This window comes from Corvus hawaiiensis, chromosome 26, assembly GCF_020740725.1.
Source record: "Corvus hawaiiensis isolate bCorHaw1 chromosome 26, bCorHaw1.pri.cur, whole genome shotgun sequence".
In the NCBI taxonomy this organism is placed as follows: Eukaryota; Metazoa; Chordata; class Aves; order Passeriformes; family Corvidae; genus Corvus; species Corvus hawaiiensis.
Genome location: NC_063238.1, coordinates 39,942,006 through 39,968,065, shown reverse-complemented (window position 1 = coordinate 39,968,065; position 26,060 = coordinate 39,942,006). Strand labels below are relative to the sequence as shown.

Genomic DNA, 26,060 nt, shown 5'->3' with positions numbered 1-26,060 from the left:
GGGGCCCTTGGGGAGAGACACGGGGTTTCCCTCGCCCCTGGTCAGCCTCCTTCCCCATTGGTTGTTTTGTGTTCCCCTGTGTGGGCAAGGACCCTTGGGTCCTGTGATTGTCTCAGTTCCTTGGCAGACCTCCGGCCACGCAGCTGGAGAAATAAACATCTCTCTGAAACATCTATCAAGAATCAGTCCATATATATTTCTTTTCCATGGGTGTCATTGTTTGAGACGCGTGTTACAGTTATCTGCACTGTAACAAACATTTAGGCATAAGAACTTTTTCTGGAATCAGATTGTCCTTCAAGTGCTTACATTTAAATCTGATGTTTAAATTGAACATACAGGGGGGTGTGATGGTACAGGACTGTGCCTAGATGCACTGGTCAGCCCTGGCACTGGACCATTTGTCCCAGGGGGAAAACCCCAGTTTTGCTTTAGTCTTTGTTGCCTGGTATCCATTTTCACAGAAAGTGAATCTGGTTGGAATGACAGCCTTGAGCCACTTGCTGCCTACAAGACTTGATCTTGCTCCCTCTCTAACAAGAAGATTGAGGGAATGTTTGGGAAGTCAATGGAACTTCAACAAACTGGGCAAGAGGCAGAGGCCCGAGGTGAGTGACACATCAGGTACTTGTGCAACATATTGAAGAATAGGAGAATGATTCAGACTCTCTTCATCCTCTTTAGACTTGCATTCCCTGTTGGTGTGACACCACAGAGCCTGCGGCCAAAGCTGAAACTCAGCACTTCCTTTCCTACAGATTTCACATGCAGCAGTAATACCTGTATGTTTATATATTTTCTTAAGTACCCTTTTTGCCTTGGGTTTCATACAAAGTTTTCACCCCTTTCATGAATTAAAAGCCTGAGCAGGTATTTACAATTTCCATTGTCTTTGCACTTGCAGAAATGATGGGATGTACTTGAAGCACGATAACAAGCCAAATGCCTCAAACAGGTGCAAGGTTTGGGCAAACCAAACCACATTTTGTTTTTTGATTTCTTCCTTTCTATATCTAGGGTCATGTAAATTTGGGTCTGCTTTCTTGTGCCATGAACAAAAAACTTTCTCCACCCCATAAGTAACCTAATATTTGTGAATACAACCTAATCTGTCAGAAGGAGGCACTGTTTGCGGTAACTGATGTAAAATCCTGTGTATAAAATGCTGATTTATAACTTAAAACTTAAAATCAATCCCGTTATCTTAAATAGATCCTGCTTATTTATTAGATAAGCTGCTGCTTAAATAGCTTATCTTGTTTGATAGATTGGGGAAGAATGTTAGGAAAACTCATGGTTTCACCTTGATTTTAAATTATGTAGCTGGTAGGATAAAAATGATGTAATAGGAAACAGGAACTAAGGAAGTTCAAAATTACATACTTGGCTTTTACAAACAGGTGGTAAAAGCTCACATTCTACTGCAGATGATGTGCAACTTACTCTTCCCCTTGCATATCTGTGTGGGAAGTCATAATGAGTAGTAAAATTTGCTACCACAACCCCCTCCACTGGTAAGATTATAAAACTCCCTGAAATTACACAGTGCCCATTTAAATGTTCCTCCGAGGGCTGCATGTAAAGTGGGAGTCCATTGGAGTAGCTGACTCACTACATCTTTCTGTGTCAGAGTAGAAAGTGATAAAATCAGTCTCCAGCAACTCTGGGCCATAATTTTTTTACTCTACTATTGTAGGCTATAGCTTCGAGAGATCCGTTTCACAAGAGTATTTTATAATGCTGTAGATAATGTAGAAAGTGTAGCATGACAAGAAAAGCGTGTAACTGAGGGATGGTACTCTATATTCTGGTTTTTCGTCTTAAAGGAATGATATTGCACATTACCTAACAGGCATCAGCTTTTAGTATTAAAAGCTAATACTCAAACAAAAAACAAAGTTAATTAGAAAAATCATACTGGATATAAAAACATTATCCCTTAAGAACAAGAATAAATCTTTCTCATTATGTTAGAAGAAACAGTCATGAAATTGTTACTCATATTTAAGTCCCCGAAAATTATTTCAGGATTTGTTGCTGTTACAAAAGAATCTCAACTGTAAGCATAGTGTAGAGAAGATTCCTGTGTTACTGACATTTTGTTTGGTTAAAGAACACACAAAAAAAGGAAACATATGTATATGCCCAACAGTCCACATCCAATCCCCTCACTCAAGCCAGTGAATATCAGAAGCAGAATGCCAGGAAAGAACTTACCAGAAACAAAAAACTCTAAGTCTTTGTAGCATTGACCTATGTCTGAGTGGTGTGTGACAGCTGGAGGAATTGAGGACCCATGAGGATTTACCAGTCCTTAATTCCTATGATTGCTGGGCTCTTTTCCCCAGCTCTGATCCCCATATGTGCAATGGGGTTAATTGTAGCTGTATCATACGGGTATTGTGAAAATTAATTACTTAATACAAACAGCTTTGATTTTTTTTGGGATATGTGACAGTGCAGGAGAGTAGATAATTATCTACGGTTTTGAAACATTTAATGGTTAGTTCACATTTTAGGGAGTAAAGCAGTGGATCTAAAGACGGAAATGTTTGACCTACTATTTCTACTACACACTGTGTAATGAGTCGCAGTGATAACAGTAATCTGGGAGTCTGTTAATGTAATTAAAACCACTGACTTTTCTTCTAGGTGGGAGGTTTTTAAATGTGTCTGATTTCCTAAATGGAAGTATGCTGCAACTTCATCATGATGCCATGAAGATTTTTGCCTTTTCTTTTATACCCCTGTTATACCCCTGTTATACCTTTTTACAGCTTCTGTATTCCTAGTGCTTTTTGCCTACATTCTTGGACTTGTTAAGCTAAGAGACTAAACATTTTAGAAGCTTCGTAGCTAGGGATCAGTGTGCCCCAGACCCCAAGGTCCTCTCCAGAAAATATTCTGTAAACCAAGATAGAACCATCCAGGGGAAGATTCCTTGGGGAGGGGGGGCTCACTTGAACCTCTCATTGGGGAATCTTTGATAGATATGTGTCTTGGGGTGACCTTATGATGTGTATCCCATATCGCTGCCTATGCCCAGAAATTAATTATTGGCCTTTCTATGCCTCTGAACTGAGCCTGAGAGGGGGAAGAAAAACTGAGCAAAACTTTCTCAAAGCAGTTTGAAACTTGTTCAAGGTCACATAAAGATAGCAGGGGTTTTTTTCCAGCTGGGGCAGGGGGGAGCGAGGAAGCACCCGGCTGGCAGCTTTTCCAGTCAGTTTTTTGGCCAGTTTTTTTCCAGTTCCTTGTTCTCTGGAGAGAGGCTGAGAGCTGAACTTTTCCTTCTCTGGAATTTCGGATTTTCTCCCTTTTCTACTGGACTGCCTGATTGCTGTAACATCAGAGCACATCGGGAGGACTTTCCACCGGGCACAGAGGGCCTGGCCCTGGGCCAAGCCCCAGCTCCGAGGAGACCAAAGGGAGGACTCGAACACTTTCCCAGGTTTTTCCTCTACAGCGAAAGATTTTACCATTTAACATTATTTTCCTTTCCCGTGTGCTTGTTAAATAAATAGTTTTATCTTCTTCACTTTCCTTCGAGGAAAATTTATTTTTTTTTCCCGAACCTGGTGGGGGGAGGGGTGGTTGTGCCTTCTCTCAGAATATATATATATTTCTAAATTTGGCCAAACCGGAACAATATGCTAATTAGTAAAGCCTATAATGTTATACCCAGTGTTGGGGGGGATTAGGAGACACGGGAAGAAGAGAGACACAGAGACACAGGGAAAGACTCGGTGGGGTGCATCTCGATGCATATGACCTGGACGTGTACACCTAAGGATCCTTAAGAATAAATACCAAGGTAAAATCCCTTTTCCCCTTCTGACTGTGTATGCCTCTTGATTTTAAGACCAAGAAAAGGCATCAATCATAGCTGCTGTACCACATCCAAAATTAGGAAAATAATTCTGATGGTGAACATATTTTTCCTTGAACCTTTACACATTAACATGTCAGAATTTACTAGTATGCTTCTGGAAAATCTTCAGCAGTGAACGAACTTCTGCTTTTGACAGCCAGCAGCTCTGGAGTTTCATCAGTTCTACGGTCCTTCACGGCAAGAAATAAGGGACAGCATGGCAGAAGGTGTAGGCCCTCAGCACTCCAGTGTGGGTGACACAGGAAGGGAGTGGAGGGAGGCTCTAGGACTTGTTCTCTTATTATGTGTAAAGCAAAATATAAAACTACTTCTTTTACTTGTCCACTAAAACTACTGTCATTCACCTGCACTCCAACATGGGAAACTCCTCTGAGAGAGTCTGGTGTGTGATGGACACCTCTGGATCCAGGTCCAGAAGATGAGTCCCATGCTGGGCACAGATGAATGCAGAGCTGCCTTGGAGCTCAGGCTGAAACCCCATGAGAGGAGGCTGCACTGCCTCACTTGCTCCAAGACCCTCTATGTCCATCAAAGCTTGGGTGCACAGCTTGTGGATATGAAACAGACACCAGCTGAGATGAGTGTGCAGTTAAGGGCTGTTAAGAGGAAAGGAGTTTTAAAACTCCAACACCAAAAATCACTTCCCCTAGCAGCTTAGTTGCATCCCTTCTGCATAGTACATGAGTAGCACAATATATGCAGCCGGATACTACTTCAGTGGAAATTTTTCTTTTTAATACCTTTTCTACCTTAGGGCTGCTCTTAGTCAGATGACACCTTCCTGTTTACTGGGCAATGCTCTTCAATTTTCTGGGAAACTTGACTTTAATGCCTGTTGTGTATAGAGGAAGATGCATATTTATGTCTTCAGAAGCATCAGGGCAAACCAATTAAAATGCGGGGGTGAAACTTTTAATTTTAAACACCTGAGATACATTGATTAATGATATTTGGTATTTTCTCATTAACAGCTACTAGGTCTTGCCACTTCTGCGTAACACTTTCCATCTGCACATCTCAGCATGTCTTGTTACTGTGAGTTAACTCAGCTTTGCGGCCAAGCTTTTGTGAGGTAAACAGGAGCTTATGTCTGTACTGCCAAGCACAAAAATATATTGAAGATCTTTAGCCTGGCTCTGTCCTGGTGCATTCTGTGACCTAATAAACACCTTCCCTGAGCTAACTTGCCTCCTGAGAGCCTGCACTTGTGCTAAATGTCTCTTTGTCTACACATTTCACATTACTCATCCTGCCTCTTGCTCTGAGAGAAGTTTGCTGGCTCTTACCTTAAGGAGGATTGGTACCATTCTCTCTTGTGCAATTATTGGTATAATGCCAAATATATTTCCCATAATTTTCACCCCAAAAATACCCACACAAAGTCCTGCACAGATGTTGGCCAATGATGATATCGTTTTGCCTGCAAGCCTTCTCAGGAGATGGAATACCAGATGGTATAACCAGAGGTCAAGTTTTATCCAGGGGAATAATGGAAACTACAGAGTGAGGTCTCTCTGAAACTCCTCTCTTCCCCTGAATAGTATAAGGTTTTCCAACAGTATTGGTGCTTTGGTGAAGGGGAAGGTCTCAGCAAGTGCAGCCAAGTTGTGCTGAGAGTACTTCCAGTCATGGAGACTAATATCATCTCCTAATTTCCTGGATTTGTCTATTTATGTCAGCCCATCTGTTATCGCTCATCTCACACTTCACCTAGAAGCCATTTACGAAGGTGAATATCACTTAGCTCTTTAGGTTTGAGTTTTGCATATGTGGGGACGTTTTCTACCATACCCCTGATAGGTATGAATCATCTCTTGCATCTCTGTCTGCTGGTCTTGGCATTGGATTCCCAATCTCAGGAGGAGGAATGAGAGCTTCTCACATAAACTTAGCAATAATTACAGACTTGGGTAGTCTTGGAGTCAGATTGAGGAGCCTAATGTTGTAGTGCAACTTTCCCTCATAAGTAACACTGGAAGGCCTTCCTTCCCCATTTCTGAAGGATCAGGTTTAGGTTACAGTGATTCCTGCTATTAGGTCTTGATTTCTTGCCTCTGATATTAAAACAAAAATCGACTGAAATTAGTTGCTTGCCTTGCCTGTGACCAAAATGAGACAGATCCCACCCTAAAGATTTTGTTGAAGGCTAGTGGGTGCAACCGAGGGGCAGTGCCGATATGAGGTGGACCTGGAGAATCTCATCAATAGTCTCTCAGAAGTATGTGGAAGTCAGGATTTGAGTTTTCCCCATGTGACATTTTCAAAAATATCAAGGGTTAGTTGCCTCTGTCTTAGGTAGTGGAAAGTAGTGTAATAACTCCATTCAAACACTAATGAAGTAGTATTATATTTGTGGGAGATGAAAAATCTCTGCTACATACAACAGAATAAGGATTTCTGTGTTACTAGGCATAATAATATGTGATTGAAAATACACTCACCAGAGTTAAGAGGCTCAAAGCTTAGATTGGAAGAGACTACAAAGGATTTCTGACAGGATCCAAGGAAAGACTGTGTGGTTCTGTACTAGTGTTACACACTGGAAGCAAAAGCAAAGGTATAGACTTCTATAATTAATTTCTCTTGTTTGTGGATTATAATTGGAACACTGTGGGTTTTTTCTATTTTTTTATTTTTTGTCATTGAATTGAGTTTTAGGTTTTAATGAGACCAAATTAAACTTCAGCTTTGAAGTGTCAGTTTTTGAAAATAAACTTCTTTTTGGTTTTTGATTTCCAATAATAGAAGTTTCTACAACACTAGGAAGAGGGGAAAAGGGAGTTCATACTGTTGCTGAACTGTGAAATGTGACTTCTATTTCCCACTCTCCAATGCTAGGCACTTAGATGAAGGTCTTCAATATCCCTCAAAGGCCTAATTTACATTGACTTAAGTTGAATACTCCTGAGGAAACAGGCCCAAGTCAAGCTCTGCCTCAGTTTCCCTGCTTTAGAAGAGACATGAACAGTACCTGCAATTAGCACTGTGAGGGGTAAAGGTGGAAAATTCACAGTGCGAAGATGTAAAGGCCATAAAAATGTTCATGTGATGCATTACCTCCGAGCCATTCAAAAATTTTGGAGGCTTTCATGTCATGTCAAAGAGATTTAATGTAGAATGTTGGTCACTGTTTATGTTGACGGTGCCTGGTTTTGGCAGCACTTAGCTGCAACAGGAAATTGAATGACTACACACAATGAAGGAAGCTCTTTGAATATTATCTAGAAGTGGTATTTCATATTTTTATTGTTGTCCTTTTGGGATGAAGGGGAAAGCCCATTTAAAATTTTCCTCTTTTTTTTTTTTTTTTTTTTTTGGTCTGGGTAACCAGTTCTTTCCCCAGACTGAAATGAAAGTTTTTTAATGTTTTTCTTCTTTTTAATTGTGAGCCAAATAGAACCAATAGAAGTTATCAGGAACTTCACCTTCATTTACATAATTACTATGTGGAAGGGGAAATTGGCTTATGCAAGGTAGCTGAGACCCATTAGTGACAAGCATCTTTAGGAGAGGGAGGGCTCCTTGCAGCTCCTTCAGCTGAAGGTTGTGGGGGTATCTGAGGAGACGTATTCCCGTTATCCAGCCAGTTAATGAAAACTCCAGTGAATTGAATGGAATCGAGGGTTTGCCTGTTTCTGTGATGTCACCTGCCTGGTGATTGCAAACAAAATCCCGATCACTTGCACAGCAAAAGAAGATGGTGAATGCACATTTGGGGAAGTGTAGGAAGAGGTACTTTGTTTTCATATAGGGTGATCATCATAGCACTTAAATAAGTGCTTTGTAGTGTGAGTTGTGATGTAGAATATACTCATAGATAAACAGGATAAAACCCTCTCCTGGATCTTCAGGGCTTTAAGTCCATCAGCAGCCTGGGGAAAAGGGGGAATGCAGACACATGAGGCAGCCAACCTATTCCTGCACAGAAGTTTGATTGCATTCACTTACACTTCTTGATTCAGATGGCTGCTCCAACATGAAGGACTGGGTAAAATAGTATGTTGGTGGTGATTTTGGACAAATGAGAAATTATCAAATCCTATTTCACCAAAAAGTTTAAGAAAGAGCAACATCTCTATGGGAATTAGTCATAACATACTTTATACTCCACTGAAAAGATTATTCTCCGCTGACCCAAACCTCACATTTAAGGCACTGATTTTGATATCACTCCCATCTCTGCCAACGTAGCTCAGCACAGGCCAAGGGGACCTCAGCAGCGTCCTTGACTTAAAAGGTCAGAAGTGGAGTTAAGTGAAAAGCTAAAAGAGAAGTAACAGCTGTGACAGGATGAGTTGGTCAAAGTGTCTCTTCTTTTTCACCAGATCCTTGCTGCAAGCCTTGAGACAAACTGAGTGCAAGGTAGACCTTAATATACAACTGCTGCTGCATGAAGGGAAAAGCCATTCTCAGCTAGGAAGGGTTCAGTCTTACAAAACATCTTAGATAATTGTAGCAGGAAAGAAACAAAATCATTCTAGTAGGCAGTTTTTGTTTTTTCAGCTCTGCAGGCTTGAGTGGAAAACCATCTCTTTTTGGTATATTTTGAGAGAGTTCCCAGAAGTGACCCAATGGCAAATGACTCGAGAGCGTTCTCAAGCAGGAAAGGCACAGCTGCACTGAAGAAAGAGCTGCCATTCCAGCACAAGCTCTCTTCAGAGGTGCTGACCCAGCTTTACACGAAATCATCTTGAAACTGGTGCACATGCAGTTCTTGCCTGACAGAGCATTTTCTCAAAAAGACATCAAAGTCCATATTAAAAGTATGAAAGAAAACCAGTTGAATCTGAGTAATTTCAGCCAGAGAAATGAAGAAAATGGCAACAAGATTAAAGAAACATTTATCAGGTGTTGCTGTTAGTGTGCTTTAAATTATTCATCCAGTTGTAGAAATCAAGATTCAGTCAGCTGTTCAGCTGTAATTCTGGCTGATTTAGACACAGTTTCTGCAGGATTCAATTTTGGAAAAGACCTCCTTGCCTTTATACTATGTAGAATTTCAGCTGCAACTAAGAAAAAACAGAGGAAGAATGTTTTTTTTTTTTCCAAAGAAAAAATGAGCCTTTTATTTTTTTTTCCAATTACTTAACAGATTACTTTTCCAAAACTCCTGAATTTCTGAAAACCATCTCTTGCTCCAGAAAGGTCTGCTGACTGAATAATGCTTCAGAGAACTGGGAGACCTTGCCCAGATTTGGGTATAGAAGAGTACTGGGTGATTCTGTGTGTATTAATGATCCTGCTTTAGGAACATGAAGCCAGGATTTTAATCCAGTCACTTGTAATTTACTCAAAACCCCAGACCAAGTAACTGATAAAGCTGTAATAGTTGTGTCTACCTTCAAGTTTAGTGCTGAGGTCATTGGAACAGGGTTAGAATTTGGCCCATGGCTTTATGTTGTCCTCAACCCTGTACTTTTTAAAATACATTGAGGAGCACAAAATCCTCTCAAAACAATGGTGTAAACACCTTATCTGACTGTGCTTGTCTCATATTTGAAGTTTATTTAGTTAAGGGGTTTCACAATAGCTCCCACTGTCACTTTCCAGCTCTGATCATTGCTACCAGGGCTGGCTCACAAATAGGTAGAGAGTTAACAGGATGGAAAATCTTGAAAAATCTGTCTGCAAAAAGTTTGTCTTTTTTTTTTTTTTTCTGCATGAAATGTTCCCCTCAAGTCTTTAAATTCCCTTTATTAATTTTGAATAAGTACAAGCTAACTCTTAGTCTCTTCCCCGTGATTCATATCCATGAGCTCTTACATGATTTCCCATAGCTCTCATTTTCAAGGACAGCTGACATTGCATGGACATTGGCATGTGGAAAAGCCTTACTCAAAGTGCACTGTAATATTTTTCTGCATCTTAATATCTGTAAAACAAGCTTAACCTAAATCACTATTCCCTGGGTAATGGAAAACAACATCTTGGCTTAAGGCATTTGTAAAAGCACTGAAAAGAGAAGAGACATTGTTTCTACTGGATTTGAATCTTACCCTTCTTTACATGGGTAGTTTCCTAATTAGTGCAATATTGGGCTGGCAGTGTGTCCTGTCATCCAGGAGGGCCAAAGGTATCCTGGAGTGCATCAGGAAAAGTGTGGCCAGCAGGTCGAGGGAGCTGATCCTGCCTCTCTACTCAGCCCTGGTGAGGCCACACCTGGAATATTGTGTCCAGTTCTGGTCTCCAAGGTACGAGAAAGACAAGTGGCTGCTGGAGAGGGTCCAGTGGAGGCCACAAAGATGATGAGGGGTCTGGAGCTTCTTTCTTAGAGGAGAGACTGCAGGAGCTGGGCTTGTTTAGTGTGAAGAGAAGACTGAGACTCAATACAATCAAATATCTCCAAAGTGGGTACCAGGAGGATGGTACCACACTCTTCTTTGGTGGCCAGTGACAGGATGAGGAGCAACGGCCATAAACTAAAACACAGGAGGTTCCACCTCAGCATGAGGAAGAGCTTCTTTACATTGAGGGTGGCAGAGAACTGGAACAGGATGCCCAGAAAGGTCATGGAGTCTCTGTGGAGACATTCAAAACCCGCCTTGATGAGTTCCTGTGCAACCTGCTCCAGGTAACCCTGCCTTGGGGGAGTGGACTAGATGATCTCCAGAGGTCCCTTCCAACCCTAACAATTCTGTGATCCTGCAATTCTGGGAATATTTTCTACTTAGGATCTCCAGTATTTGTTCTTCTCTCAGACCTTCCTACCATTGAATTCTCTTTAACTACAGCAGCAGAAATGATAATTTTTTCCCAAAGTTGTCATTTTAATATATACTATTCCTACTATCATTCTTTGGGAAAGAGTTTAAAAACTAGGAAGGGAGCTAGCTGTAAGCAGCTGCAACACAGTCTCTCCTGTTGTCTTCTGTAAACTTTGTAAGAAGGTATAATGCCTCCAGGAAATGGACTTCAATTTAAACCTTGCAAATCATGTCCTGAATATTTTCAGCTTAAACTTGTCTCCATGGGCTGCACTTGGAATCGTCACTCTCAAAATTATTGGGAATGTTGATGGATAAATTTAGACAAAGAAAACTATGATTGTCACTAGGCAAAAATATCTAAGGAAATATTGGCACAATTTATCCTGTGTGGGAGCCATAAAGGACTTGCATTCCAGGCTCAGCAGTATTTCTCAGCCAAGGTAGATACAGCAGCTGAAAGCAGTGTGGTAAATACTGAAGTAACATTCAGCTCTCCAAGTGCAAACTGGTTAAATGGGAGACAAAGCAAAGGAGAAGTTAATAGGTGGGAAACTGAGGCACAGAGCTGCCTCATTATTTGTTCCGTGTCTCTCAAGAGGATAGCACAGGGATCCAGATCTCTCTGGAGATCTGAGTGCTTTGAGATCCCTTCCAACCCAAACCATTCTATGAGTTCCTTCCCAGCTTTGCCATTGATTTTCAGGATTAACTTGAGCAGCTGAGCATAACTTTGTGCAAGATTACTGTCTATAGTGGCTATAAGGCCTTTTTTACATCTTTGTTTCACTTGGAGAGGTAAAGGCATTTAAAATTTTGAATGCAGGGTAAGTCATATGAGATATTTTGGATCAACAGGATTTAGCCCATTTCAATTATTTCAATTCAAAGTCTTAGATTTTTTTTTTTTTGTGGAAGGCAGGTGGGATTAGGTTCAAGGCACTTTATTTTATGGTGATTACTCCATTTAAGAACTCACTGCAGAACTATGATGTGTATGCAAAGTTTATGCCAAATAAAACCCAGACTGCTCAGAAAGAAATAACAGATCCTTTTCCTGAGTGACCCTTAACTCAGACTGAAGGCAATGAATGGTCTTACAAGAAAACAATCCAAAGAAAGAGAACAGCTAATGATACTTTTGGCACATCACAGGAAAGGAGAAAAGTAATGCAGTTTAGTGAAAACCTAGACAGAAACCCAAATGGCTCTTGCCTGACATGCTTTGACAAAGAAGGATCAGTCTCTTGCTGATTTATATCTGTGTGATACAGACAAAGATTGAGGATTTCAACTGAGATAATGTACATAACAAAAAAAGTTAAAAAAAAATTAAAAGTAAAAAATTACCAATGCAGTGACTGAGGTTTATGGAATCTAATTGGAGAAACAATGGAGAAGCAAATAAATAAGAAAAAACCAAACTATTGTATTTTTGTACTGAGCTGTATAGACAGCAATTAAATCACTAATCAGGCAAGAGTTGGCTGACCTAGGAAAGGAGCGATTTCATGTCTCAGCTGAATAAGAAGTTAAAATATCTGCTCAAAGGCATACTTAAGGATGCAAAACAAACAGAAGAACATTCTGGGTTTCAATTAAATTTATGGCTTATGGAAACAGTTCCTGCGATAGGTTAGCAACATGGTTTACTTATTTGGAAGCTACTTCAGAAGGATATTTGCTTTACTTTTAACAGAAATTGTTTCACACCAAAAGGAAATAAAAATCGTTTTTGTGTGTGTGTGGGTTAGTATTTAGGAGAAATTTTTACTCCTTTAGCCTCTTTAGAAAGCACATAAAATAGTCTTTATAGAGTTTTGCTTGAGTATCTAAGTATCTGACACCTGTCAGCTTCAAGGTTGTGATGACACTTGTGCTGAAAACATGAGGACTTGACACAACTTACCTGTGTTCTGACTCTGCCAGTCTCCATCACATTCACTGCCTTTCTGGAGGCTTGAGACACCTTGAGAAACCACTGCTGTACATGTGAAATGTCTCCAGAACAAGGAATGTATTGTAATTTGTAGAAGGAATTTGCATCAGAGGAGCAACATCTAATTTAGAGCACATTATCTTGACCTGGGAACTTGTAGAGTTCTTCCAGCTTTTTATGGGCATGTGAGGAGCCGGATGTGTTTCTACCCTTTCTCCCATTGTATAAAAATACCAAATCTAGTGATCAGAATCAGAGACCACCTGGGAAGTAGGATCAGGTCTCTCATGAATGAGCAAGGGGTCTGTACAGGTGCAGTGGAATGTGGAGGAAAAACATCATATGGAGGTATCCCTTTGCAGATGTGGGTGTGACAAACTCACCTTGGACATCACACTGTACATTGAACTGGCAGGCTGTAGAATGAAAGACCCTCAGCTGCAGCAGAAGCAGCTACAGCTGAGAGATCAGGTTTCTTGTATCTAAATTAACTCTGAGGATTAATCATAGAGAAGATATGAAATACCTCATTACTGGTATTGTCCACAGAGAGAAAAAAATCTGTAGGGCCTTGAAGCCTTTTTTGTGTATTTAGTGATCCAGAGTTGGTGGCTTCTTCCAGTGGAAGTCTGAAGTCCTTCACTCTGAATCCTCAGGGTTTTATTTTAGAGTGTAATATTAGGAACTACATCCTACCTCTGACAAATCAGATTTCTTCTCATATTTTTTATTAGACTGTCACAAAATGTTTTACATGTTCAATACAAAGTAATTTACCCTCTGAGTAAAGTGCAACTGGCCAAAGTCCTGAAGATAAAAGCTTGGTGAATGTACAACTTCCATCTATCACCTTCTTGAACACAGGAGGCATTGAAAAAGCACATTAGGAAGCATTTAGTTCCCAATCTGTACCATTAAAAGAGGACTTGACAGTGTTACAGACACATCAGGGAAATCTTTAATTTCCAGTTTCACTTAAGATCTGGGATTTTAACTCAGGACCTTTTTTTCTGAATCTGTAGCTGTTGTGTTGGTGACATGGTGCCAGATACACTGTGAGACACTGGGGGAATAACCAGTGGATTAATGCAATATATATGCTTGTCTGTAAAGTACAGATAGTCACACTTTTATATATGCATTTCAACTGTACATTTCTGGACCTCTAAACATTTGTGGTTTCCCAGCTGCCAAAGCATTATGTGAATAGTGGTGAGAAAAGTGGAAGAGAATCTTACCACTGGTAGCCAGAGGAAAAGACTAGTTGGAATGAAATTCTGGAAGTGATTTCTTTCTTCTGTGTGCACCACTCATTCACACAAGGAGGTTTTGGTGATTATAATGGGAAATAACTCTCTACCTGATGGGTGGAATGAATTAAAACCATATTATTTTAATTTCTCTTTCATTTTGTTTTCTTTTATTAATCTTAATTTCTGCTAGAATAGATCTTAACTTCCTGGAAGGTCAGTACAACAGTCTGAAATTGCCAGTCCTGTGATGCTGAAAGAGCTATTTAGTGTTTGGGGTTTTTAAAAGGCACTTCAACTGTTCATTTGCCATATTTAGGACTGGATTAATTTTTATCCTTCAGTGTTTTCACATTACACAGCAATGCAGAATAACATTGACACTGGAGGCAGTTATTCTGCATTTGCCTGAATGGTACAAATTGACATTTATACAAATGGACATTTATACAAATGCTCATTGGACATGAAAGTGAAGTCTTGCCCTTTTTGAGCTCATTAGGACATATATTGTTCTCTAAATAGGCTAGAATCTCTCTTCCAGAATTTAATTTTAGTATTGGATCTATCTTTGCTCCAGTTCTTCAGTGCTAAAAGCCAGGTGATTTTGTGACAGGGTTGTTTCTTTCCTCTCTTTCACTCACTGCAGCAGCACAGGGGCAGTGAAGGAAAACCCAAATCACCAAGAGCTCTGCTACAGAATGTGTCAGTGGGTATTTATTAGACACAGTCATTTTCTATCCCAAACTCAGCCCAATGTGCTTGGTGGCAGATGTGCTTTGGCTCTTACTACTTCCCCAGCTTCTTACGAATAACTCCCATGTCTTAACACAGACATGAGTGTGACAGCTGTAACTGCTGTGTACCTAAGTCCAGAAAACCAGAGAAAGGCAACCCTCTTAGAGCCTGATTTGGAGGGATTTTTATCAAGGAGAAATGAAAATTCCAGCTGAAGTTTGCAACAGTTGCCACTATTTGATTAGTATTTGTGGAGACCTATAATTAGCACTTATTTAAGAAGGCATATGGCTCCAACAGATGGTAAAGGAAAAAAAGAAAGTTAGATAAACAGGGATATTTGCACTAGGTTTTCTGATCTTCTTTGCTTGTATTTTGCAGCACAGTGCTTGCTTAGTTTCTGGCAAGACGGCCTACTGTTCATATGAAGAATACTTACATGTCTTAATTTTCTCTAAAAATACCAAAATAGTGTGACCTGCAAGTATTTAAGAATTCCAACAATAGTAGAAGACTTGAGATGACAAGGAAACTTAGAAAATCTGTTCTTTTTTTGTAGGGATTCTGAGCAAGAACCAGCTCTGCTTGTGAGGTTAGTGGGAATTTCAGATAGTAAAGGCCAAGGAACAAGACAGCATGAGGATGGGTGGGTGAGGGAGATGGTCATCCATGAGATAGATTTGGGTTATGTTTATGGCAGTACCAACCAGGATGTTGTATGCTGTAGAGATCACTCCAATTACAGGTAGGTGGATTACAACTAGTCCAAACAGATTTGAAATGCTTTGGGGAGACCTCATTGCAGCCTTCCAGTACTTAGAGAGAGAGACTTTTTACACACATAGAGATAGGACAAGGGCAACAGTTTTAATCTAAAAGATGAGAGATTTAGATTAGATGTTAGGAAGAAATACTTTCTTTCCTGTGAGGGTGGTGAGGCTCTGGTACAGGCTGCACAGAGAAGTTGTGGATGCCACATCCCTGGAGATGTTCAAGGCCAGGTTGGATGGAGTTGAAGCAACCTGGAATAGTGGAAGCTGTCCCTGCCCATGTCAGGGGGTTGTAACTAAAGGGTCTTTAAGATCTCTACCACCCCAAACCATTCTGTGATTTTGTGATTATTTTATGATACTCTCTCTACCTGTTTATTGTCACCCTCCCTGATCACCACTGTTTAATTGACTGTGTGATTTCTTCCAAGTGGCTCCAGGGCAAGACATGTAGCTGGGTTCAAACTGCCTTCTGCTGGGATTTACCAACAGCCGGTTTTCCACAGAGGCATATTCAGAGAGATCACATGAACTGCTGACACCACATGGCAGTGTGGGCAGCAACATAAGGTTCGTGGGCAGGAAAGTTTCAAAATGTTCACAGATCATTCTCAAGTGAGTGCCTTGCAGTGCCCTCTCTCCGTCTGTGCACGAGTGACCTGGGAGAATGAACCCATCTGCCTTTAAAGGTATCATCTGCCTCTGGGATTTTCCTGTGTGGAAACACAAGTATAAAGGCTATGACAGGCTTCTTGTGGCCATGAATTAGGCTAAAATAGAAATGTTTAAGTGTGCACTGTTATTTATAAAGAAATATTTACAGTAAAGCTCTTTTTACAGCTGCAGTATCTTGATTTCCCTACATTATTGAAGAGCATCTCTTTCATTAAAGCAAAACTTAGCAGAATCCTGCTTTTCCATTTATCTGAATAGCAGCATAATAATAATGCTTTTCCCAGATAGCAAGAGAGATTCAAGAAGTTGCCAGCATTTGAGTAATTATCTAATTTCCAGTGCTGTAGTCATAAAGACATTAAAGAGGCTAGATCTGAAGCTAGATCTGTTTTCCATATGGATTTTTCCTGACTGTATAAGCATTCCCTATTTATTTTAGATCTCTGACACAGTGCTCATGAAACTGCAGAGAGCTAATTCTAGAGAGAGCTGGTTGCAAAACTGAAGATGTCCTTCTAAAAGGCCAGGAGTTGTAATTTTATATTTAGAATTTAAAAAAAGTATTACTTTCTTTGTTCTCTGCCTTGCACTGGGGATAGGAAGCAATGCAATGTTTTCAGCAGCAGCGTGTAGTGACTGAATTGTCACAGGTCCTCCTTCCTTACTTTGAAAAAGTAGTAACTAATATTACTTTTATGGGCTGCAGAATAGAGGACAGAGTTCATGTAAATCCTGTCTCTGCTCTTCCTTTGTCAAACCCAGAAGTTAAACTATACTAAAAGAAAAACGTACAGAGGGGTATAAGTGTGTTGTTTCCCCCTGAAATTCTCATCATTCTGTAGCCAAGACCTATAGGTTTAAAAACAAAAGTTGTGTAGGATAAAATTTGCTGTGCAGGAGGTTTTAATGTGTTTCCTTTGGAGAAACAAATTTTTCACTTTTCATTTAAGTCTCACACTCCTTGTTGTGTGGAGAAATCTAACACTATTAAAAGTTATTCATAGTAAGATAGTAAACTTTAAAATAAACCAAAGAACGAGTTCCAAGGCTTTCTTCATGCTTCTAGTACCTGTTGGAAGCAGAGCTAGAAAGTAATGTGAAGTGAGGTAATGAAGGATTTTTAAACTTTCCTTTTCTAGCCTCTCCAAAGCAAACTGTCTTTCACTCATGGCTTTCAAGGTATCCTCCTATCAGAGGAGCATTCCCTCATGCACTAGTTCTTCATTAAGGGCTGTGCTATGAGGAATTTATATGTTTTCAAGCCTTGAAAAAATAAATATGAACAAACCTCCATTACTTCTCAGAGGTTAATACTGCTGGGCAAATCTGGGTTTGCAGACTAGGGTGCTTACCATCCTTGAAAAGGTTGTTGGTTGATATTCATTCCTTCTTTGGCAGGTAGAGACATCATGAGGAAGCACAATTAAAAATGTAATTATGGAAAGATTCTAGGTGGCGAGATTGGGGCACTCCAGTCACTGACATGGCAAACAGAATGCAGAGGGCATACGAACCAGCCAATTCTATTGCTTTGCAAACAGCAAGGGCTCATGTTACTCTGGTGGCTCTGGGAAAACCATTCATCATCAAGTTGCAGCTACACCAAGACTTTGCCATTTCAGAGTCTCTCCCTGGCAGAAATCAGAGGTTGAGATATGCATGTGTCATTGTTTGCTCCATGGGAGAGTTATTGATACAGAACAATCATGAAACTTCTCAAACCATTTTTATAGCAGTTAAAAAAATGAGTGGAGGGTTCAAATAAAGGAACTTTGAAGGAAATTGATATAATTTAGGCATGATGAAAGCAGAGAAATTATGCTATAAATGCTCAGAGTTGAAAAATGTGTAATTTGGATTACCTGGAGAAAACAATTGGGATAACTGACCACTGGAGTTTGAGAGGAGTGCTACTCTATCTGGTGTGTGTACTAGGATTACAGAAAGTTCAGGGGAACAGTTCTGACCTTCAGAATATTATCACCACCTTCCATTACTTTTCCCTAGAAATGTTTCCCTCTCCTCACAGTAATGGGAGTGGTGTGAGGGTTCTCTTGGGGGAAATGACACAAATGAGAATATTTGAAAATCAGGAAAATTTGAGTCCCTGTCACAGCTTTGCACCAGCTGAGGGATGCTGCCAGTCTGGCCAGCAACACTTTCAGCTGATGCACCAGTGGGGATTTCAAGTAGAAATGTCAATTGTTCTGGCATATCACACTCCTTCAAAACACAAATAGCACAACAGTCAACAGAAGATGATTATCATTATCAACTTCATCAAATTATACCTACTGCCAACACTCAAAGCTATGGTTAAGTGGGTTTGATCAGTGGGTTTGCCACATATTTCTGTATAAGGCTAAGGTTTCTGATGGTGTCCTTCAGGTTACAGTGCTTTTTCTAAAAGATGTTCAAACACTTTCTTATCCATTGCTTACTTCTTTCTACATTCTTCTCATCCTCTCCTCTCCTCTCCTCTCATCTGCCTCAGACATCCACCAACCCAACCCACCTCAGTGCCTTTGTCCTGGCAGTGGTCAGATTAATATGGTTTCTATTCTCACTAAATTAGGTTGTAAATATGTAACAAAATTGTTTACAGGTCAACTATCCATCAATTCCTTTCTTGTAAGATTATCTGGAAAGAATTTTTCAGGGGCCTCCAGGATCTAAATAACCTCTCTCTGAATCTTTAAAGAGATGAGTAATTTCTGTATGATGTGCTGCAATAATATTTAGAAACCTCCATCTATAGAAACTCCCAGATGGGAAAGTTAAGTTAGGTAGACTAGAGTGTATATGGGGAAGCTTGGAAGATTGCATATGGAGAGAGTGGGAAATCAGGACATGATATAGTGGCTGGTCTGTGCAAGTACCCTGTGTATGAAAGCATCCACAACTGCAAAGAGCCTTTTTCCCTTCCTTTTTAAAAATGCCATTCTTCAGTAACCTGTGAAGGAATTTTTAGGAATGATGGTGTGTTGGGGAAGATGAAACAGGAAAGCCTTGGAAATATGATTGCCTGACAAAAGATTTTGGGAATATGAAAACTACAGGCAACATCGAAATGAAAGCCACTTTTGAAATACCAGGTCTTAGTTACTGAACAACTAGAAAACAATGGTATGGCCGACTGAAGTAATCCCCTCTTGATGGAACAATACCCTCTGCTTGCAAACAGGTCCAAGGGTCAGAGCAGACCCTACTAGCTCAGCAGAAGGGGTCCAAAGAGTAGTTTTTAGAAGTTAAGATGTAACACTCTATGGTAATATAAGAACTCTTATAGGCTGTATGTAAATGCTATAGGATTTGTATCTTGTATTAGATTGGTTAGTGACAATTAGAATATTCAGTACAGAAGATGATTTATTGTATTGTAACCAGGACTTCAGACATTCTCATTCTCACTCTCTCTCTTCTACTCATTCACATTCTCATTCTCTCTCTTCCACTTCCACTCATGCTCCTACTCTCTCTCTCTCTCTCTCTCACCCGTTCACTCTCTTGCTCTCTTGGGCCTGCTCAGAGCTGAGTCTACCAGCTCTGAGCAGTGCCCCAATACCCACGCCCTTTACAATAAACCGGCTGTGTCCCAAGACCTGCCTATAGAGATCTCTCGTCTCCATCCGTCACCGTCTACGTCCGGCCGTCCCGACTGGACCCCAGAACCCCCACAACCTACAGTCTGGCGCCCACCGTGATTGCCGAACCCACACCCGTAACCTACAATGGTGGGATGGCATGGTAAGAATAGTAAGAGAAGGATGCATAAACAGGCTTTTCTCATTCTCTGAATGCCTGTGGAGCACAACTCTCCTCTTCATACTTACCATGTTTCTCACAGCCCTGAGAGCTCTTTTGCTTTCCAGATAAATTAAAGAACTATTCAACCCAAAGACAATAAGCAGTAAATGGAATAGACATTTAGGAAGAGGAGACAGGAAAACAGGATTCCTTCTAGCTTAAGGAATACTGTACATGTCCCAAATAAATCTCCTGACAGGTAAATTTACTGATCAAAAATTCACTACCACAAAATTAGAGTTCTTTTCTGTATTCACCAAAGCTCAAGCCTTTGAAACTGTAGAATAAATGCAGGTCAGTAGACTCCTAGCTCCAGGTCTCACCTGGGAATGGGAGCTCCCAGCAGTGTCTACTGATTGTGCCTGTCTCCTTTGGGCTGCCTGTGAGTGCTGAGATGTTTGCTGAAGTTGTGCTAGAAATAGATGTGGGAAAACCTATGGTTCTGATCTTCTGTCTCACACCCTCCTCTGCCAAAGGACAAGGCACTTGTGTGAACACAGGGATGCACCTGCTGTGTCTTCTGCCAGCAACCCTCTCTGAATGGTGGCAGCTGTGACAAATGCCAGCCTTAGTGCCACTGTCTGTCAGCAGACATGCCTAGGGTTTAGAGAGACATAAGTTTCAGAAGGAATCCCAGGAATAGGGGAAGTTTGGAAAAGGTTCTGGGATGATGGTGCTTTCATGGAGTAGGCTAAGGAAGGATATGTTTGTAGCAGCAACCACTTCTAGTTAGTGCAAGAAGCTCAAGCAAAGTGATGTAGCCTGGTCCCTGTCTGTACCTTAAAGCACAGAATTCACCAGTAGGTGCTGCAGCCTGAAGGAAAACATCTGTAGAGATGTTGTCATTCCCCTTTGATTTGAGAGGCAGGATCCCTGCATTGCTGTCAGCACTGCCAAGACTGCCAAGCTCTCCTCTGAGGAAATTCCTGCTGCAGCCTTAGGTCATACTCTAAGAGGGAAGAAACTGCCTGTGGCCGTTTGAGTAGGCAGGGATGGATGAGTTTAGGGGAGGATTAGTCACTCATCTGCTGTAGTTCTCTGCCAGATGTCTGCAAAGTAGGTCTCCCTGCTTAAACCAGTGATTTTTGGCCCTGTAACATCATACTCTGATTTGAGGCAGCCCCAAACACTGTAGTGTGTCATTGGCTTTGACCTTTCCAACAAGAGAAATGACTCCTTATGCCACCTTTCAAATCCAGCTCCTAAAGCAATTACACATGAGGAGTGGTCTGCTCAGGAGTGTGTTTGAAAAGAAAATGAGATTAAGCTTTCCATCTGAGAAGAGTGCCAGTATATCAGTATCCAAATCAAATAACATAAAGTTTCCTTTGTCTGCCAGCTAGGAAAGAATGCATTATACCTCTAATATGATTTTTGCAGTGTCTGTAATATCATGAGGTTTAAATTAAAATAAATATGGCTGCATGCTTTTGAAGAGCTAATCAGGCTGAAACATTCTAGCCTAACTGGTGTAGCACATGAAAATAAATGTTTATTTATCTAGGCTGCCTGGATTTATGCATAACTATTGTGCAGGATGGGTGATGGGAAGAGCAATAGCAGGAAGAAATACTTGGGCTGCTCCTGGGTGTGCTTGATAAAAGTCAGTAATAGGAAAATTATTTTAATATAGCCTGGATGACATCACTATGCTTCTGCTAATTAATTAGCTCAAGTCCTATTGGTCTTATTGGCATTTAGTCAATTCTGCCCCATATTATGTGTTTGTTTGTTTGTTTGTTTGTCTTTTTTGAGATATTTCTGTGTCCATGCTGTTCCAGTTCCAGCAGACTGGCACCACAAAATTAATAATTATAATGACAAAACTCCATTCACTTGTATACTTGTCTTCAGTACCTTTTTCTTTGGGTTTTTTGTTTGTTTTGAAGTCCTTTCTATTCTTCTATTTTTATTGCCTCTAACCAAAATTTATCTCATAAAATATTTAATCCTCTGTCAGTTTTGACTCACTGACCTATGACTGCAAATTATGTACAAACCTCAGCAGAATAGACTTGTCCTGATTTGAAACTCCTGACAAACCAGCAGCCCCTGGACTTTTATCTCACCACAGCTGGGGGATCCAAAACAATTCTTCAAAGGGGAAAATTCCCAGAAGTACCTTCTGAAAAACTATACTTTCTAAAAAGCATGTGCCTTCTGACTTCCTGATGATGATCACAGATCTGTCTCTCTCTGAAGGACTGGTTCAGGTACACCTTTTTTTAAGCACCCCTTGTCAGGAGAGTTTGAAAATACCTTTTGCTAAAGGATTATATTTCAAAAACTCAGATTCCTACAGGAAAGGGACAAAACCAGCTCTAAGTAAATTTTTCAGACCTTTGTTGCTCTGGGGTTACAAAAGTAGAATTAGCAGGGGATTCTGATTACCAGCCAAGACACACCTTGGAAGTGCCTAGCTCTGGTGCCCAGTTGTTCATTTAAAAGTCACACCATCATTGCAGGCTCCTCTGGAAGGGATTCACTGTAGTACAAATTGTTGCCTCCAATGTGGGTTTGTACAACTCAGCAAGTCACAGTTTTACTGAAAGGGGAATTGCTCAACAAGCAGTAGACTTGAAGCAAAAATTTGGCTCAGTATAAAGCATGAACTTATTTTTTTTTTAATGATATCCTAAATTCCACAGGTTCCATTGTAACCAAAATAAAATACATACACTGGAGGCACCTGAAAGTTAGGAAGGCTAAATCCCATCTGAGTTTATTTGATGTTTATTTGTGATGACGTGATACATCAGCACACAGGTGAAGCTATTGGCTGAATTTGATGTGGAGAAGCTACAGGGTTTTGGTTCTTGAGTTCCTCAGATTTATCTCAGTTTTTTGGACCAAATTGGCATCTCTCACATGTGCCAAGGACCTGAAGGATTACAAAGGCATCTTGAAAACAAAGACTATGTTTTTATATTTCTGTGTTTTAACAAGATGTCTCTGCACTTCCAGTTTCTACATTCAAGAGCTGCTATTGATTATGGTCCCCCCTCCCAGGTAGTAACTTCTGGGAGAACCAGAGATGACAAGAAAACTCCCTCTTCTGAAAGATGCCCATTGCAGATAAAAGATGAAGTTTCACAGGTGAACACCCACAGTCCCCATGGTGCTGGGTGCACTGAGTTAAGCATTTGATGCTTTAGCTTTTATTAGAAAGAAAGTTAATAGGATAAGAGCTGTCACAGGATCAAGTATTCTCATTTTGGAATCCACCCTGCCTACAGTTTAACATTTGTTTTCTTTAAATATATGTCTGTGAACCTGCAACCCACAATAACAGTCTGCTCTACTACCATTAATTATTGAGAATGCAAGTGTTTATTACAAGTACTACCTAGGTAACCCTGGAATGAAGTCATAGGATAAAAAATAATCTCCCTGCTGAAATTACACCAGGAGTCTGTCTGTGTTTTGTGCAGGTGATTCCAGCCTTTGCTCGGCCTGCGTTCATGAAAACAACGTTTACAGCAGAATATTTCAGATTTTGTACAGAAATGAAGAGATCATTCTTAATGAGTCGATGAACTTCAGAGTGCACCTGCTTCTGGATGGTGAAAGGGTGAGTTGTTTTGGGATGCACATAAAAACCAGCAGGGTTGGGATTCCTCTTACTTAACTTCAGGTGTGCATTGCACAGGTATGGCCATTTCAGAAGTTGTGAAGAGCTCCGTGTGCTGTCAGAGGTCTAATGAAGGCAGCTGGTGGAGGGAACAACATGATTTATCTGACCAATGCAGCAGCAGCTGCATTAGAAGGAGATTGACTGTCCTGTACCCATCAGTACCTGTGATTTATTTGTTTGTAAATGCTGACACTATAAACCTCTGCATGAGGTCAGACAGACCCTCTGCATCGTGCCTGCTTATGAGGAGCTGAGCCAGATCTTTCTCAGTCCAGAAGATTTCCAGAAGCCTTGTCGTCCCATCTGGGGTGCCAAAAAAATGATGCCTTGAGGTGGCCATCTAAAAACAGAGACTAGACAAAAATAAGAGCATAAAAGTAGGTATTTATTTGAAGGGCCTTCAAAGGTACACCCTGGGCAGTCAAAAGGCTACACCCAAGATGGACCCTGGGTCACGGGTTCTTCACACTTTTGTAAGTTTGATCTATTTACATATCAGGGTTAATTCTCCAATTATAACCTCAGTTAATGATGTAATTACCCCAAGTTTGTCCCTCCTCTTCAGAGGCTTTTAGTTTACACATTTTGGGGCCTGGTGTCCTTGAAGAGCAAGCCTAGAGAGGGTTTGTTATGTCTAACAAGCACGAGAGAACAGTAGCTAACAGGCCACATGAAACTTCAAAGTTACACACTAGGCAGTACAGGATTTGAAAAATATAAAAGTTAAAAACCTAAGGCATCACCTTGGCTTTCTAGTGGAATAAGATGTTGACATACACTGGTAAATCAGTATATCAGAAACTCAAGTGTCTCGAACATAATTTGTCCTTTGTGCACTGGATCACTCATTTTATACAGCTGTGCCTATCAGCCCCACCTGAAAAAACTGGGAGTCTGCTGCTTCTTTCTAGGACCAGCTACTATTGCCATCCATTATTATTACTTTTTTTCTCATCCTCTCTCTTGTGACTGAAATTTTCTACAGCTACCCAGTCCCTTTCCACCCCTCAGAGGTTTCCTGGACTTTGTCCTTGGTGCTCCTGACTGCAGGAGTCCATGGGAGAGCTGCTGGGGAGCTCTCCCTTCTTTAAAGTCCGTGTACAACCCCTTTGCTTTCTGTGGTACCTCAGCTACAATAGGTCCATCCTGAGACTCTTCTCCCCTTTTTCCGTCCACTCCTTCAGCCAATAGGAGCACCCCCACAAGGTAAGAACAAGATCTGAGACACCCATCTTGTAGAGCACCTTTAGTTTAATCTTACTGATGTGAAACCAATGTCTTCCAGCTATAATTCCTGTTCCCAAGAGCTACACGGGTGGAGCAATCTTGTTTCACAGAGAGCACTGTTTTACTGAAATCTTAAATAGGAAGGGGAGAAAGTATCACAGTAGAATGGCATTCAGGTGTGTCCAGTGTGCCATCGCCAGGCTTTGCCTGCCCAAGGACTGGTACAAAATGTATGGCATTGGTACTTGCTCTCAGTGGTGACAAGAAACACAATGTCAGCATCTTTGAAAAGTCATCTTGCCATCAAAAAGAGACCCTACGAGTTACACAGCCAGAGTGTATCATGTGCTGTGTGTTGAACTTAGAGCCAGAGATACTCACCTGTCCTTTGTATAACTTTATACTTGATCATGATGTGATTTAAAATTTTTTTTGCCCTATTTCAAAGCATATATATATGTGTTATATATAGATCTAGATTAAAACAGCTTGAGAACCTAATTTAAGCTTAACATGCTTCCTTTTCTCTCCCACTTTCTTTTTGCTGGTTTGGTTTGGTTTGATTTTTTTTTAAGATAGTGTCATTGATTTATTCCTCCCTAGAATTGTTGGTTTGTGCTTACATGAAAAATTACTAAATGCAAGTCTATCAATATTTGTTTGGAAAATGTCCCAGCATGCTTTATCCAATATTAATTCTATCCTTCCTCTATGGAATATTTCTGACTAAATACTCCTCCCCTCAAATTACAGCAGTTTCCACTGTGTTGAGCAGGGATGATTTCTGATGATTTTTGCATTATTATTTGAGAAAGTTGTACACTCACAAAATGGAAAATAAAAAACAGCCCACAAGATTCGTCACAGCTAAAAGTCCTTGTGACTCTTGATGTGCTGCGTGCAGCACCACTTGGCTTTCCATAGGAGATCCCTTGGGAAGAGGACAGCTGCCCAATTCTGTACTTACAGAGAGGTTTTGCACATAGAAAGTCAGCTTTCTCTGTATGATGCAATAGCTTTGGGTTTTCATGGATGTAGAATAAGAGGATAAACAGGTTTGTTGTTCCAGGTGAGTTGCTGAAGGCACTCTAAAGAATCAAATACAAAAACAAAGATCTGTAAAAATTTGTTTGTATTGAGCAGATTAGCACAATTCACTTCTGTTTAATGCTCTTAGGCTTCTTTTTTCTGCCTTGATGTCTTGTCCTCCACAGCTTTGCAAATCTGATATAAATGTGGGAGAGACCGAAGTGTGCCACTACTATATCCACAACAATTCAGTGACAGCTTTATATCTTTGTCGCATAATCTCCTATGTTGGATGAAATCCTTGCAATGTGGTGTTGGCAAGATACCTAGAGATTTTTAAAGTGTTTTAAGTATCATCTACGTTCATAACTCCTAATTTATTTAGCACACAACAG

At 40.5% G+C, this 26,060-nt stretch overlaps 1 protein-coding gene across 9 annotated transcripts in view; it reads left to right on the top strand.

The window, feature by feature from the left end:
• FAM135B (family with sequence similarity 135 member B) overlaps nt 1–26,060 on the top strand; it is a 272,998-nt gene that overhangs the window by 174,739 nt on the left and 72,199 nt on the right. For 7 of the 9 annotated variants that reach the window (XM_048286585.1, XM_048286583.1, XM_048286591.1 and 4 more), the window contains one exon: nt 23,207–23,346. In XM_048286585.1, coding sequence (XP_048142542.1) covers nt 23,207–23,346 — 140 coding nt within the window. Of the gene's footprint in view, nt 1–464; nt 609–22,763; nt 22,872–23,206; nt 23,347–26,060 lie in introns of those variants that run through there. The other 2 variants (XM_048286586.1, XM_048286587.1) reach the window with 2 other exon arrangements.